The sequence below is a fragment of the Pezoporus occidentalis genome, unplaced genomic scaffold (assembly GCF_034315485.1).
Source record: "Pezoporus occidentalis ecotype Australia unplaced genomic scaffold, CSIRO_AGI_Poc_V1 ctg173, whole genome shotgun sequence".
NCBI classification, from domain to species: Eukaryota; Metazoa; Chordata; class Aves; order Psittaciformes; family Psittacidae; genus Pezoporus; species Pezoporus occidentalis.
In genome coordinates, this window is record NW_026913565.1 from 191,679 (window position 1) to 207,031 (window position 15,353).

Consider the following 15,353-nt stretch of genomic DNA (forward strand, 5'->3'; position numbering starts at 1 on the left):
GGATACAAGTTTCTGGTTTTAAGTTATTTGACAAATAAGCACTCACTAGCAAAAAAATCAAAATAATTAAATTATTCTTTTTTCAGTTCTGTTTTTTTATTTTGTGAATTAGGTTAATTATGAAGGATTTAGGCATAGTAACTAATCCTCCTTAGCATGAAATTAAATCCTTCCTGCATAGGAACTTGATCATGAATGATGTAGTTCATAATTTTCCTACAGCCTTATAGTCTTCATGTGTCCTGATTCTAATTATTACAAAGCTTATGTGTAAGAAACTCCCTTAATTACATGCCATGATATAACATAGTGAACTGAGAAATTAAGACCTGAATCAAAATTAACAATCCAACAAAGTATCAGCATGACTGCATGATAAAAACTTTCATCTTTTTATTACAGAAGACCTTGAAAGTGAATTTTGGTTAAGTGATGTTATGATAAACCAAAACAGACAGAATAACCTATGCAATACATACAATATTGACATGAAAGGAGGGGCTGAGAAATGACAGAAGATGTGACTCCAGAAAGCCAGGTTCAGTTTCTGCTTTGACAGAAATGTGATGTTTCCATTGTGACTTTTAGAATCATTTGTTCAGATGCTTGTGTTCCTTAGGCAATACCTGCAAAGGTAAGAGCTGTCACATCTATTCTATGTTGTGAGATGGCTGAAAAGCTGCATTAGGTCAGTTTTTCCTATACCTGGTCTGTGAGGGAATTGTCCATCTTCCATATTAGAGCTTCCTGCCTGGAGAGCTGGCAGCATGGTTGGAGAAGCTGTGCTCTATTATGAACATAGTGCTTGCCAAAACGTAGTAAGGATTAGTCTTTGGAGTTAATATTGACATTCAAAATATCAAAGTGCTTTAGGCATTTAATCTCCCTGTTGCGATTCTGTACACCCTCTTAACTCCTCCAAACAGCCATCCTACCTGACTCCCCTTTTTAAAAAATGAGAAATACTCTGTGTAATTGTTATCATTGTCTGAAAGGTCATGAGAAATTGTACATTAAGAAAACTCTGCGCTTGTCTGTTATAGTAGTTTTTTTGATATCTAAACACGCATACATAGGTAACTGAAAAACCTTTCATGTTATGTATATAATATAGTATTCCAGGTACATAGCAGAATAAAATAAGATGTAAATCCATCACAATGCCATTTATCCAGGTGTCCAGTGATATCCTTCTCCAGGTTATTTGTTGTTTCTAGAACTAAAATTAGGACAAAAGGGGGTGAATTTATTGACCAATAATCTCTTCTTACAAAAGCTTTTCAAGGCCCATCTGCAAATGTGTAAAGCCTTAAAGAAGTGAGTCAGGAGTCATCATATCACTGTTTGTGAAACAGAAACTATTTAGGAATAATCTTAATATTAATTTTCCCCAAGTATGACACATTGCAGTTGAGGAATACTTGCTTTTCTGTGCCAGTTATCCGAAACATATTGGTGGATTGCATGTTACGGGTGTTTTTTTTCCTCTAACTGTTATAAATAAAATGCACTCTTGGTCCTTTAGGCAAGTATGATGGAAAGAATGGTAGTCAAGCATTTAAGACTCAAAAATGGAAATGTGAAGTGTGGACCTTGTAATCAATATTTAAACAAAGTGCTTCTGCATAGGGAGGTAAAAGACTCCCAGAGCTGAAAGTTTCTACTACATTTTATCGTACAAGTGCCCTTAGGGCAAATCTTAATGTCATGTATCAAGCACAGCAAAATTGTATGTCACCAAGTGTAGATAGGTTTTGTGATGTATGAAGGCTGAAGTGACTCATCGTGTCTCTATATTACAAGATAGCAAAACAAAGCAACTACTGGGATGGAGAGATCTGTTATCTGATTGATTAATGCTTGAATCTTTTTCAAATTACTTTATACTTGAGTGTGGATCCAAGGTGAGGGTATGCATTACTTAGTTACATGTTCAGCTGTGCTCACAATGATATATATATGGGTGAATCTGTTTTAAGTATGTACCCAGTTAAAGAGAAGTCCTTGACTTACTGAATAGTGGATTTGCATTGTCTTCACTGAAATATGATTCAGTCTCTGCCTTTGGAATTAGAAGCTGTAGTCCTTTTCTCTGATTTGATATCCTCATCGTTATTTAAAATTCAGCCTTAATGATTTTTTTTAAATAAAAGTTTTTATGTGACAACACTTCAAAAAGCTCTCAACTACCACAAGTTTTAATTAACATAATAACTCAAATACATCAGCAAAATGGCAGTTAAAATGCAAAGCCAAATAATGGGGAATGTGGAGGAAATGATGGCAGAAAATAGTGTCACTTTGTAGACAAATATGTAAAAATGTTAACACAAGTTTAGAAACTGCAGTTACTGAAGAAAGACTTAAGGAGTTAAATCACTGTCTTGTGATAAGCTTTGGTGATGCTAGGAACAATCAGCTCAAGTTAATTTAGGTTCTGTAAGTTTAACAGTATGTAATTTTGGCTTGATGGGTGGGAAAATTAAGGAAGAGAGACTTTCTTTTTTGATAAAAGTGGTGGATACATTATTACAGGAAAAGCACCCCATTGTAGAAAAATACAAATCCATAGTCAATGCTGTTGGTGGCAAAGCTTCATTTCTGCTTTTTTGTAAACCCAACTTGTTTCATTCTCTGTTCTTTAATCAAAAGAAATTTCAAAAAAGCTCAGCTTAAGAAACAAAATGAGCCAACTAAAACACACACATTTTGCAGCTGTTCTTTCCAACCTCTTCTGGTATAGAGATATGTTGTAATCCACTGAATTTTTACCTTGAGCATATTTATTTATATTACAGATTTTTCTAAAATATATGCTGCAGAAGAGGTAAATGGCGCTAGTCTATTCAAAGTATCTACAAAGCACACTTTAGGTGTCCTGTTAACGTTAATGTCTCAAACTACAGGAATGTTAAGAAAAATGCACTTTTTGAAGGTAATCCTAAAATATGGATTAGGTGCTATGTCTCTCAGACAGGTATAACAAATATTTATTCAAGTGCTGTGTTTAAATGGTATGTTTTAATCTTCATTCCTTCTTTCCTCCCTTTTTTACTTTGTGGGACATTGCTTTAGGTGCATAGAATAAGTCATCAGCTCCTCATAGATATAGTAAGAAGTATTGTTCAATTTCATGTAAGAAACGCACCTCTTTAATTCTAAATGTATTTTTATGGGGTTCTTTGTTGCTAAAACCCTTTCCTGCTACATTTCAGACAGAGATAGCAGGTGGAAAGTAGCAATTTTTTATTTTTTTTAATGGAAAATATATGCTACACTTCAATGCTGTGTCCTTGAAAACATAATGAAATGCTTAGCAGGTAAAAGTATGTTGACTGCTAAGGGAAAGCTTGTTTCATGGCTTTAAAAAGTTGAAAAAACATTAGATATTTTTGCAAAGCTTGATCTTTACTAAAGCTGAGAGCTCATCACATCTGGCCATGAATAAAATCTTGCTTAACTATCCTGTTTTCTGCTTTGTATACCTCCTACTTGAAACCTACTTCACAGTCTTTTTTACTGCATTCATTGTTGTGGACCAGAGAATAACCTGTATACTAAGATTAAAACATTGCTTAAAATAAAACCCCTGAGTTTGGTGCACTAACGATTAAAACAGGCTATTTCATATATTAAGAAATCCCTCCACAGATGTACTGAGGTTAATATCAAAATCACAAATTAGCAGGGCCTCATTTTGTGTAATCATTATTCAAATAGCTCAATTTCAGAAAGAACAGCCCTTGGTAAATGTTCCGGTGTGATGTTCCATCTCAGAAATATTTAGGCTATGTGAGATAATTGTTGTTTGGGGTTTCTTTTCTGTAGTACTTACTCTAGAAAATTTAACTGAACAGCTTATTGAAAAATACTTTGTTGTTGCAGATGAGCTTTTATGAATATAAAATTTGGGAAGCTCAAGATTGTGGTTCCCACAGCAACTATGACTTTTTTCTTGGCATCTTATTTAGCATTTAGAATAATTGGGCTAAATGCTATTCCCAGTCCCCCTGACTTTTCCCATGTTGATGTGAAAGCTGAGATGGGAACTTAAGTCAGTATTTGTGGATAACTTTTTGTCTGAATATATATTTTCAACTTGTCCAAGATATAATTGTGTGGGATTAATTATTCCATTTTTTCATCTTTAAAATATTTTTTTCAAGACTAACCATTTTCCAACATTCATTATAACTTACATGGTCCAACATTGCACAGACATTACCCCTCATTTTACCTCTGCTGGGTAGGTATGATAAGTATTGTCATGATTTTTTGATGGAGAATGTGCAAGGAAATTACATGTCTGGAAAATGTCTGCCTTCTGAAAGAGGCTCTAGAGTGACCCAGAGACTTGAGTCCTTCTAACTTGCCTGCAGTGATGATTCAGGTGAAATTTAGTCTGTGAGAGCGGATCTTTGTAAGCTTTGAGGATGGTCCTCAGTCATCTGCAGCTCTCTTTGGATACGCAAGTTTTAATAGAAACTTTTGTTGAGCTATTAAAAATCCAATGTAAACACTTTCTTCATGGTGTTAACCGTCTTCTACCACTGATAGGGAAGCCTCTTAAAATGTGTTCTTGAGTGGTTACCTTAATATGCAAATTTTCAAATACTGTATCCAAGTATGAGCAGCATGAGTGTAGGCCCATCAGGCATTTTGGTTGCTTGTTTAAATTTAAAGCATGGGAGGTTACTCAGGTCTGCAAGATGCACTTCCTATTTGACAACATGTTCTGAGTCTGAACAAGTGTGAGTCAAGCACAAAAACATTTGAATATTTGCTTTATATTGCGTCGGGGTTGGGTTGTTTGGGTTTTTTTTTAGGTACTGTGAAGAATGTTGTGAGCTTTTTCAATTGGAATGGCAACAGAAATGTTTCTATAGGCCTTCTACTAAAAAGAGAAGTCACTTCTAGCTTAAGACAGAGATGATGGCATTTCAAGTAAAAACTTTTGCAAGAAGGGGTAGACTAAAAGTTATTAAAAATTGGATAACTAAAATGAATATTCAACTCTGGCTTTAACAATACTGTTAGTTTCTCTCTTCTGTAACCTAAAATGAGTCCACTGTTTTCTTCTGTTTTTCCTTCAGGCATAGGAAAGGAAAAAGACACATACGCAGATGATTCAGAACATGGAAATTATGATGCTCGTACAGATCAGTCATTGCTTCTTCAAAACAAGCTTACCAGGCAGAAAACAGAAACTCGGACCAAATCGTCTTTAAAGGTAACAGACACAAACTTTTATTAAATCGTATCAATTATCAGAATGTGCTTAAATATTTTTAAGATATAATTTTCAGGGATTAGGTAAATTGCATCTTAAATGGGCATCTCATGTAAAAGAAATAATATAGGAATATTATAGTTTGACCTGCAGAATCAGTGAATGGAATTCTCTGTACCAAAAGTGACCAAGATTATATAGAATCTAGGGTTCTAATGATTTCTGTCAACTAAACTAAAGCTAAAAGGCAGTGGACTTTTAAAAAAAATTAGTATTGCACAGAATTTAAGACGTAGGTTTCCCAGCATGGTGTGAAATTCATGTCAGCTGGGAGGCCGCAGGAAATTATGAGAGTTTAGAAGAACTATGTTCATGTAGTGAATAATCTAAAGGGTAGGATTCTCCATGTAACCAAAATCCAAATGATACTTTCACAGCGAGAGAAAGATAAAATTCACTTGTGTACAGGAGAATGTAAGAGTATTTTCGGGACCCTCAACTAAAGCACTAGAAAAGCCATCTTCCCTGGTGAAACTGACATGTTACCTTGCTTAGTAGTTACCTAATCACAGTATTCCTCACAGTGCATTTCCTACAGCAGTTTGTCCACTATAATGCCAAAGAATTAGGATGGATTTTCATTTCAAAACATGTAGTTTTTGTTACTGCTCTGCTCTGGGAGACCCTTAATTGTCCTTTCCATTAAGCATAATTGCTTGTAAATGTGTGGCGAACAGACTAACCTCAGGAAATCCTAAATATTTTAATTCTTCACGCACTGGAAATAGTGTTATTCAGCAGCCTAGTTTTTACCAGTGATTCTCTGATGTTTGTTATATAAAGACATGAATAATCGCACACTACAAACCCAGAAATTCTTAAATTGCTTTAAGATCCTGTGCTTTACATACAATGTATTCTTCAGTGGGCCATTATACAGCTCTGTCATCTGTTATGCCTCTTGCAGTTTGTGACTTGAACGTTGAATGCAGTTTTCATGAGAGTCATGTAACTGTTGTAAGGCTTATTCATTGTCACCATTCCTACAGGAACTCCTGTACACAGGTACATTGATGTGATCTCCCAGATTCCATTTCATGGGGTGGTTTTAGAAAACTTTTCTATAATATCTATCTAATAACTTTTAGATAGGTTTATAGGTAATTGTTTTTACAGATCAGAAATCTGGGACATGAAAATATAACTTCAGTAGTGACAGGAAGGGGTTATCATAGTTTCATAGAATGGTTTGGATTGGAAGAGACCTTAAAAGATCATCTAGTTCCAACTGCTTGCCATGGGCAGGGATACTTAACCTAAACCACTGCAATAAGAGTTTTTGTGGTCACAGAGCTATCTTTTTGTTTTTGTCTTTTTATGCAACGTTAGCTGAATAAAGACAGAAATAAGAATGGATGTTCTTATTTGATTTTGTTGATTAATTAAACAAAGCCTTTTATGTTATATGTGGCCTAAGCGACAGAAAAAACAATGCAGAATCTGAAGTGTTTAGACTGTTACAGAGCATTAAATATTTTTAATAGGAGGGAAGGCTGCTACAGAGAAAATCTAGTAACAGATAATTTCTGTATAGTGACAGGCATTTCCTTGTGCTAAAGCAAAGTATTTTTTATAGTTTTGTATAAAATATAAAATGACCATTAACTGTGTTTTCTCCAAGCCTTGCATTCAGGACTGATACAAAGTTTATAAGCAGCAACTAAGCTAACTTTCTTTCAAAGTTTAAAGAGGAGCATTGTATTTGCATAAAGTTTAAACAAAAATGTGCTTTTTATGGTTCAGTCTCCTTCCCTGACATACTGAACAAAGTACTTCAGAGTTTAAAACCAGTCTCCTGAAGCCATGTCTACCTTTTAGCATTGACAACTCCTTGTGCAACCCCAGCCTCTTCACTGGTGTGTTGGTGAGAGAGGTAGAGAAGGCCTTGGCTCCATGTAAGCACTGCTCAGCAGCAATGCTAACATCTCTGAATTATTAACTCTGTTTTCAGCAGAAATCCAAACCATAGCCCCGTACCAGCTGCTATGAAGAAAATTAACTCTACCCGAGCCAACACCAGCACTTAAGGCAATAAAGCAGATTTCTCCTCCTATTTACTGTTTTTCTGCCTTCACTGGGAAGAGGCAGAGGGGATTTAGATTAGTTTTGTGTCATAAAAGGTTACTATTTTGCCTTTGGATTATTGTACAAGTCTTTGTGGCAGTTAGTGTAAGATGTCTAAGGGAAACATCTTCCCAAAATGGATATAAAACTAGCAGAAGCAGGCATCTAATTCTTTTTGAGACTGTTGAAATCACAGAAGACTGCTCTACAGCTTTACAGCTGGTAAGTACTCTCATATATTTGAAAAAGAAACTGATCTACTGCAATAAAAGAAGTCTTCTCAGTCTGACCAGGAATTATTTAGTGTTTCAGATGGAACACATAAAGTATATCTTTCCATAAATCTGGTTTGTATTGCTGGAGTTTTAAAGCTTTAGAAATATCAGATAATTTTGAAATAGCATCTGGAGGCCAACATTCATCTTGACAGTTACCTGCTTTTCTGGCTTCCTTGATGGTTAGTGTAAGCTCGGATCATTTAAGAATCAACAGAGCTCATAATGAAAAGTTGAGAGTTCAGACCCATGAAAAAACTGTCTTCCTTATCCATTTCAGACATCTTTTCATCACCAACTGCTGTTGAGATTGTGTAAAAAGTATAATTTCATGTATGTATTTGTGCCAAGGGGATCTCACACAGGGGAATGATGCCAACAAGTGGCTACTCAGCAAAGTAACGAATGAGTAGTATCTGCTATTGTAAGGGAAATGTAGGAATGAGAAGGTTCCTGACTGGAAAGTTGATGTTTCTAGTTTCACTAAGAAAGGAAAGCAGGCTTAAATAGACTCTGTCACTTGAATGGAAGGCAACATTGGTACAGAGAAGCTGTGAAGTCAGTAGCAATGAATTCTTTTCTGTACCAATTATTGTCACATGTATAGCAGCAAGATATGAATATTTGAGAAATTACACTTCCATTTTCTTTCATCAACTTCATTATTGTTACTTTCACTGATGATTTCTTTTTATCAGTTTAATTTTTTATCTTAGTGGTGTGTTTTGCTGTGTGGTGAAGTAAAGAAGATATTTGAAACAAAGTTCATGTGTTATCACTAGGGGTTCAGGAACTATAAAGAAACTGCCTAAACAGCAGCCTAGTATACTGCCTTTTGTATCTGGACTAGCTCGGTGTGGGACAGGGTCTGAAATGATTTCTCTTTTCTCTTTCAGTCTCTGGAAATGTTCTTTAACTCCTAAGGAATTTTAAAGAACATCTTATAAAAGCAATTGGCCAAAGTATATGGAGAATTGTATCTCATGAGCTGGACATGATGCTAAAAAATCATTATATTTTAAGCAAAACTCAGAATGTTTGGAGTAGATTATTGTAGTGATTATTAAAGAATAAATATGCCTGTGAAAACGTGAAATACATTGTTTAGGCATTTTATTGGATTCTTTGTGATTTTGGACATATCCCTCTCTCTCCTGCAAAACAAATCTTTTGCTTACAGAACTGTTGTGGTTTAAACCCAGTCAGGTAACTTGTTCACTCACTCCCAGTGAGTGGTGCCGAGCTGACAACAATCGAGGGCCGTGCCCCCCCCCCCACCGGGGTTCTCCCCCACTCCCGGAGGAACGGGGAGGAGGATTGAAAAAAATGCAACTCCCACGGGTCGAGACAAGAACAGTCCAGCAACCAATGTACAACACAAATCACCACCACTACTACCAACTACAACAATGATAAGGGAAAATAACAAGGGAAGAGAATACGATACCACCGGCCAAGAAAACGAGTTCCACCCGGAAGCCCGTGTCCTTCCGGGTAACTCCCAGTCACCCCCCACCCCGGCCATGACGTGCTGTGGTATGGAATACCTCCCTGGCTAGCCCGGGTCAGGCGCCCCGTCTCTGCTTCCTCATGGCTTCCCCTCCTCCCTGGCAGAGCATGAGCCTCACAAAGTCCTTGGTCAGGGTAAACATCACTTAGCAGCAACTGAAAACATCGGCTTCACCAACGCTGTTCTCAGGCTGGAAGTCAAAACACAGCACTGCACCAGCTAACACAAAGGAAAAACATGACTGCTACTGCTGAACCCAGGACAAGAATGTTACGGTAGTTTTGAAAAATAGAGTAAATTAAATGTAATATCTGTAGAATAAAAGCATTCTTCAGTCTTAATATTTTATCTTATCTTCCACGCATTTACAGGAATTATTTTCTGGTTTTGTTTTTTCCTCTTTAAGTCCATAACTTTCAGAGTTGCACATATTTGTGCTGTGTATTCTAATCCTGTCAATTTATCAATAGTTTCATATATATTATTTCACTCGTGATCCTGCTCCTGCTTTCAGTGGAAGTCAGGCGTACATGCTGAAAGAGAGGGTTTGGCAATAGAAGTGTTTTAGTGTGTATATAAGAACAAGATGTTGTGAGCTGACAGCAGTGTACTGGAAAGGAGAATAGCAAAGGGAGCCTGATAGATAAGGAGTAGTCCACAAAAGCAGTCTAATATAACAGAAGTAAATAAAATTTGAAAGGAATGATGACAGATGAAATCGTTGTACCAGAATAGAATGACATGGTAAAGTGCAAAAAAAGTTAACTTCATGTTTATGCTTTTAGTGCATGGCTCTTATCAGCTGTGAGATTTTGTTAAAAAAAAAAAAAAAAAAAAAAAACCACCCCAACCCACCCCCCCAGAAAAAAAAAAAACCCTGATATTAAAACCTCAGGAGATGCAGGGAAAGTAGTGAGTAATTTTATCATAATGATGAGAGTTTTTAAAAATAAACATGTAAAGAAAAATGTTCAGTGGCCATGTCAGTATGCTTCTTATTAAGGCCTCCCTATTGGACTTACAGAGCAAATAGAAGTGGTTAAGTATTAGAAATGAGGAGCCTTCTCCTGTCTCCAAACATCCTCCATTGCTGCTTCCTCATACACTAACACAGAACAGACTTATGCTCAAAATTTTGCATAAGATCACCCAAAACTATTACTTTCCTGAAGCAAAATATACTTTCTGTATTATATAGAAATGGATTTTTCATGCTTACTCTGTAGGGCTGAACAGAACAAAAATGAACAAGATGCCCTCTGTGAAGAAGCTAAAATAAATGCTAATTATTTTGTTATTACAGTCAGATGTTTCTGGAAGTCTTCCTCTGTGCTCAGAAAACAGCTAGGTTCTGCACAGTACAGTGCAGTATACACTGAAATACATTAGCGTGGGTAACTATAGCAGCCTGTCATATTAACCAGTCTTTGTTGTCTTTGATGCCCAAGTTAGTTTGGATATCTTTGCATATGCAAATATGTCCCCGATTTTCTTTCTGAGGTTGTTATGCTCATGGGCAAAAAAAACAAAGCAAAACAACCCCAAGTCCAAACAATGGGAACTTAAAATCAATCAATCTATATTTTTGGAATTAGGAAATTGAAAGATGAATATAATAAATGTATTTCTGGCTTATCCATTCCAAACCCCTTCAAACACAAGATGATTGCCAACTTAGTTGGGTACTTAGGAAACTTCTCATCAAGTACATCTTAAGGTAGTCTTAATCAGAGCATGATTTTTAAAATGTAAAAAATACCTAGTGCTGTTTTAATATCTTTTAAAATATTTTCACAGCTAATTCCGTGTAACTTAAGAAGCCTGTAAACTTTCTAGTGTTGTAGGTTTGATTTTTAAACATTTTGAAACAAAGCAAGCGTTAATTAGATATCTGACTTTGTTCATAGAAATAAGCCTGTTAAAGTTAGTATTAGAGATGTATTTATTTCCAAAAATAACTTAAGGGAAGAGTTGAGTCATAAGCTCTGCCTGTAGACACTAGCCACTGAAATGGGGGCATCCTTCAGTGTGAATATTACTGAAGACGACAATGTAAAGTTCATGGTAACAGTATTAGGGAGAATTAGTAATGAAAATAAAGGAGGTGGTTTCCATGAATTAGTAGTTCCTCTACTTAATAGTGTCTTATGAGCTTCTAAGAACACTAAATTATACTGGAAGACAGTTGAGTTTTTTTGTGAGAAATAACCATTCTACTCAAAACAGGAAAGATATTCATGTAGGTATTGCAGTTTTAGGTAATTACTAGAAGAATTTCACACATCAAACTACCTCTGTCGAAATTGCTGCCCTAGGTCCTCAAATTTTTTCCATGGCTACTTCTGTCTTATACATGATTTAATAGCACTAAACCCTTCCATTATTACCTCTTAAAAACCAAGATATGAAGAGTTACAGAAAACTGCTTTTCCTTGCCCCACTCCTGACAACCATTGTATTTTACAGTGAAAGCTTCATTCTTCTCTTACTTCTCCATTCCAAGCTGATTTTCCTTGACCACAAAAAACCAAACCAAGACATGTGAGTGAGTCTCTATATAGCATGTTTCTTCATTATTATCAAAATTATTTTTCTCTAGTCCATCTAGCTGTCAGAAATTTCAGGCTGTCTTAGGGAGGACATTAATTTTGTTCTAAGCATCACTGCAATGAAATAAGAAGATGCTGGGGAGAGAAGAATTCCAATTCCCAGCTGTACACATCCATGTTTGGATCTCAGATACCAGCCTGTTGGTATATTTACTTTCCTTTATGCAATTTTACAATCTAAATCACACCATCACATGGAGGAAAGTTAAACTTCATCCTGTCTAGTGTAGAGGCAAACCAAACGCATCATGCTGCGGCGGCTTAATTATTGTGTACTGTATCAGTTGGCACTTACGTAAGTGAATACTTCCATTGTTGATTATGGCTGTGAGTTAATGTTTTCTATGTGCTTATATTAATGTAAAACTTCCTTACATCTTTTTATTAAGTGAACAATAGTCCTTGACTTCAAACTCCTGTCTCTAACTGCAATTGCTGTCACGCAGCAACTTTTTCCCCTTCTTAAATCTGTTATCCCAGAGGTGCTACCACCATCACTGATGGGCTCGGTCTTGACCAGATGCAGGTCCATCTTGGAGCCATCTGGCATTGGCTTCATCAAAGACAGGGGAAGCTTCTAGCATCTTCTAGCATCAGAAGCCATCTCTGTAGTCCCCGTGCTACCAAAACCTTGCCACACAAACCCAATACAAGTGTTTATGGAAATGCAGTTGCATATGGCAGATAAAGCTGCAAAACACAGTAGCTGAGCTTGGGAAAGGGATAGAGAGGAAGAATTTCCCATCCCTACATGAACCAGAGGATGGAGGAAAGGAGTTCTGGTATATTGTGTTACAGTGCATACTATGTCATTTACTCTTACATGAATCTAAAACTTGCTTATTACTTTGGGAATGGTTCCAACTCACTCTTCTAGAATATTTGTTTCTATGTATGGAGTGAAAAATTGGTAAAAGTTTAATTAGTAGACTGAAGTCAGTAGAGTTTAAATAGTTACAATTTCTGTGAATTGTGCTATTTAAATTAATTGGGGAGGGAAAGAGCCTGTAAAACAGCTGTTCCCACTTTGTAAATAGCTCATTGCTTATTAATTAGAATCTGAAATATAGTTTCTTGAAAAAAATCCCTTGATGTTGGCTCAATTCAAGGAAAATCTTCTTGTACCACATATGAATAGAAATGTAAACTCTTATTTTAAAACTTTGCTAAATATTTACATTATATTTTCATTTCACTTTTTCGCCTTGAGCAAAACCTTTTTCTAGGTTAAATTGATTAACTTGTTTTGTGTAAACTATTAAAATTCAGTTCATTAATTATGTCAGTATTTTGAATTTTACACCATATCAGACTTCAAAGCAGTGTGTCATGTTGTTATAATAATCACAAGCTATGAATCACCCCAAAATGTTGCCAAATAATAAAACTAAGGAACTGCAGCAGATCTGTAGTAATGAAGCCTCAAGTTGTCTTCTACTCTGATACAAACCAGTGTGTTACTATTCTGCTTTATGAATGAAATTACTGTTGAGTGAAGAATAGCTTCACAGCCTCAGTACACAATTAGATAATATTTAAAGACTTGGGAAGAACAAGGTGAAATTAAAATGTTGAGTTTGCAAGCTGAATTATACAGCAGTACTCTAAAAGGAATGTTTCAATTCAAACTTAAGTTCTCATATGTGTGTAAACGTAGATAAGCTGATCAGGTGGATGCTGTTCAGAAAATCTGGAAAACTAAGAAGATAGAGAGGATAAAGAAGATTAGAGAAAAAAAGCAGACGTTGATCAGGCCTTGTTTCAGGTGAAACAGGAAATCTTAAAAGAGAATAGGGGAGAGTAACGGCTTTGCACAAAGTATTTCTTCTGATGCTTTTCTCGTCCACTGTGTTGAGAAAAAAAATGAAAGAATGAATTGGAGATTTATTGATCCAAAAGAACACATAAATATTGAATGTGCTTTGCCTGGATGCCCTTTGTACTAAGAGACTGATTCCCTTTCGTAGGTGTAGATGATAGCCAATATACCTTGACTCACATTTAATTGAAATTACTGCTCCCTGTTCTCTGTACACATTATGGAGCTCCTTCACATCAATTGAAAAAAAACCCACCTAAATTACTAGATAAATTCTTTTCCTGATATTCCTGTTAATATAGGTGGACAGCACTGCTTGAGAACTGCACTAAAGTGAAACTAGTGGTGCCAATAGTGTTGAAGCAAATCAGTCCTGAAATCGATAAAGTTCAGGTTCCCTGCACAGTTGTGGTGATTGGCTTCACTATCACACTTCTTAGCTGGTGGCGGTAGTACTCTGAAAGTGCTCTGTGATGAACAGATGAAACTCTTCTCTCTACCATCAGTGCAGCTCATTATTTATTGAACATTGCTCTCAAAGAATTCTGTTTGGGGCAGATGAATCTGAGGGCGTATTTGCAGACTGTTGTTAATCTGAGAAAGAAAACATGTTTTTCCAAGACTGAAGAAAATCATTTAGAAATGATGAAAGAAAGGCCAGAAGTAATAATCCAGAGAAAGGCAGAAGTTTATTACAGAAAGGTAGATCTAATTTGCACAACGTCTGTGCAGAACTTGCATGAGCAGAAATTGTGTAACAGAAGTTTCACATCTCTCCTTTTGGGAGAAATTTGTCCAGGCTTTTCTGTCTCATTTTACCTGCCTCATGGAGCACAAAAGCAGCTCTGGTCTGCTTTTGTGAAGTATTTTTGCAGGAGTTCTTCATTGTTGAAGATTTGTTGCTTGTGTCTTAAACCTGAAAAATGTTTGGGTATTTAAAAATTTTCATATTCAAAACTTGAGTCCACTACCTCACCTTCAAATCTCTGCATCTTGTATCTTTAGATAATTACGTTTGTGGCATTTAAAAATAACAAAAATTTATGTTTTTATTACTGTCTACATCTAGAATTCTTAGAAGGGGTGACAAACCCTGTATTCAGTGCACTAATAATCTTGCTTAACCATCTTGACTACCTTAATTTGGACTTCAGATACCATTTATCTGAATATCTTGGGATAAATCAAAGCAGAAGAATGCATAAAAACATAATAGAGTATGCGATATTCTAGTCTTCAAAAATTGTTTTATCAGTATATTGATAAATTATTTTTTCCTTTTATACTTAATTTCTTATGGGAATAAAAATGGAAAATTTGATGTCAAAAGCCAAACTAAAGGGTATTTCCTGTTCTCAACAAACTTCCAAAATAATTTATGATTGGAAGATCATTCTTCCTATGTCTATCCATTTCTACTAATTGTTTTCCAGTTTCCATATTGTTTCTCTTGGTTACATTGGACATCTTGTGTTCCCTGCCCTGACAAAGTTGAGACTTCTAGCACCATTTTGTATTCACAGGCTTGTTAATAACATACACAAGCAGGAGTGTATCTTGGAGCACATAACAAAAGGCTTTTATGGTTAATTCTGAAAAGTGTTGTCTGGAAAAGTAGGCAATTGATTACATCACCAGCTGCTGAAGAGAAAGTAAGCTTAACTGTACTTAAATGGCTGTAAAACTGACCGGCGGAAAAGGACCTGGGAGCACTGGTCAACAGCTGGCTGAATGTGAGCCAGCAGCATGCATGGGTGGCCAAGAAGGCCAACAGCATCCTGGCCTG

The 15,353-nt window shown here is 36.0% G+C and overlaps 1 protein-coding gene across 5 annotated transcripts in view; it reads left to right on the top strand.

Moving 5' to 3' along the window:
- Nucleotides 1-15,353, top strand: part of ANO3 (anoctamin 3) — a 212,283-nt gene that overhangs the window by 121,702 nt on the left and 75,228 nt on the right. For all 5 annotated transcript variants that reach the window (XM_062614205.1, XM_062614206.1, XM_062614207.1 and 2 more), the window contains exon 4: nt 5,094-5,230. In XM_062614205.1, the coding sequence (XP_062470189.1) occupies nt 5,094-5,230 (137 nt within the window). The remainder of the gene's footprint in view (nt 1-5,093; nt 5,231-15,353) is intronic.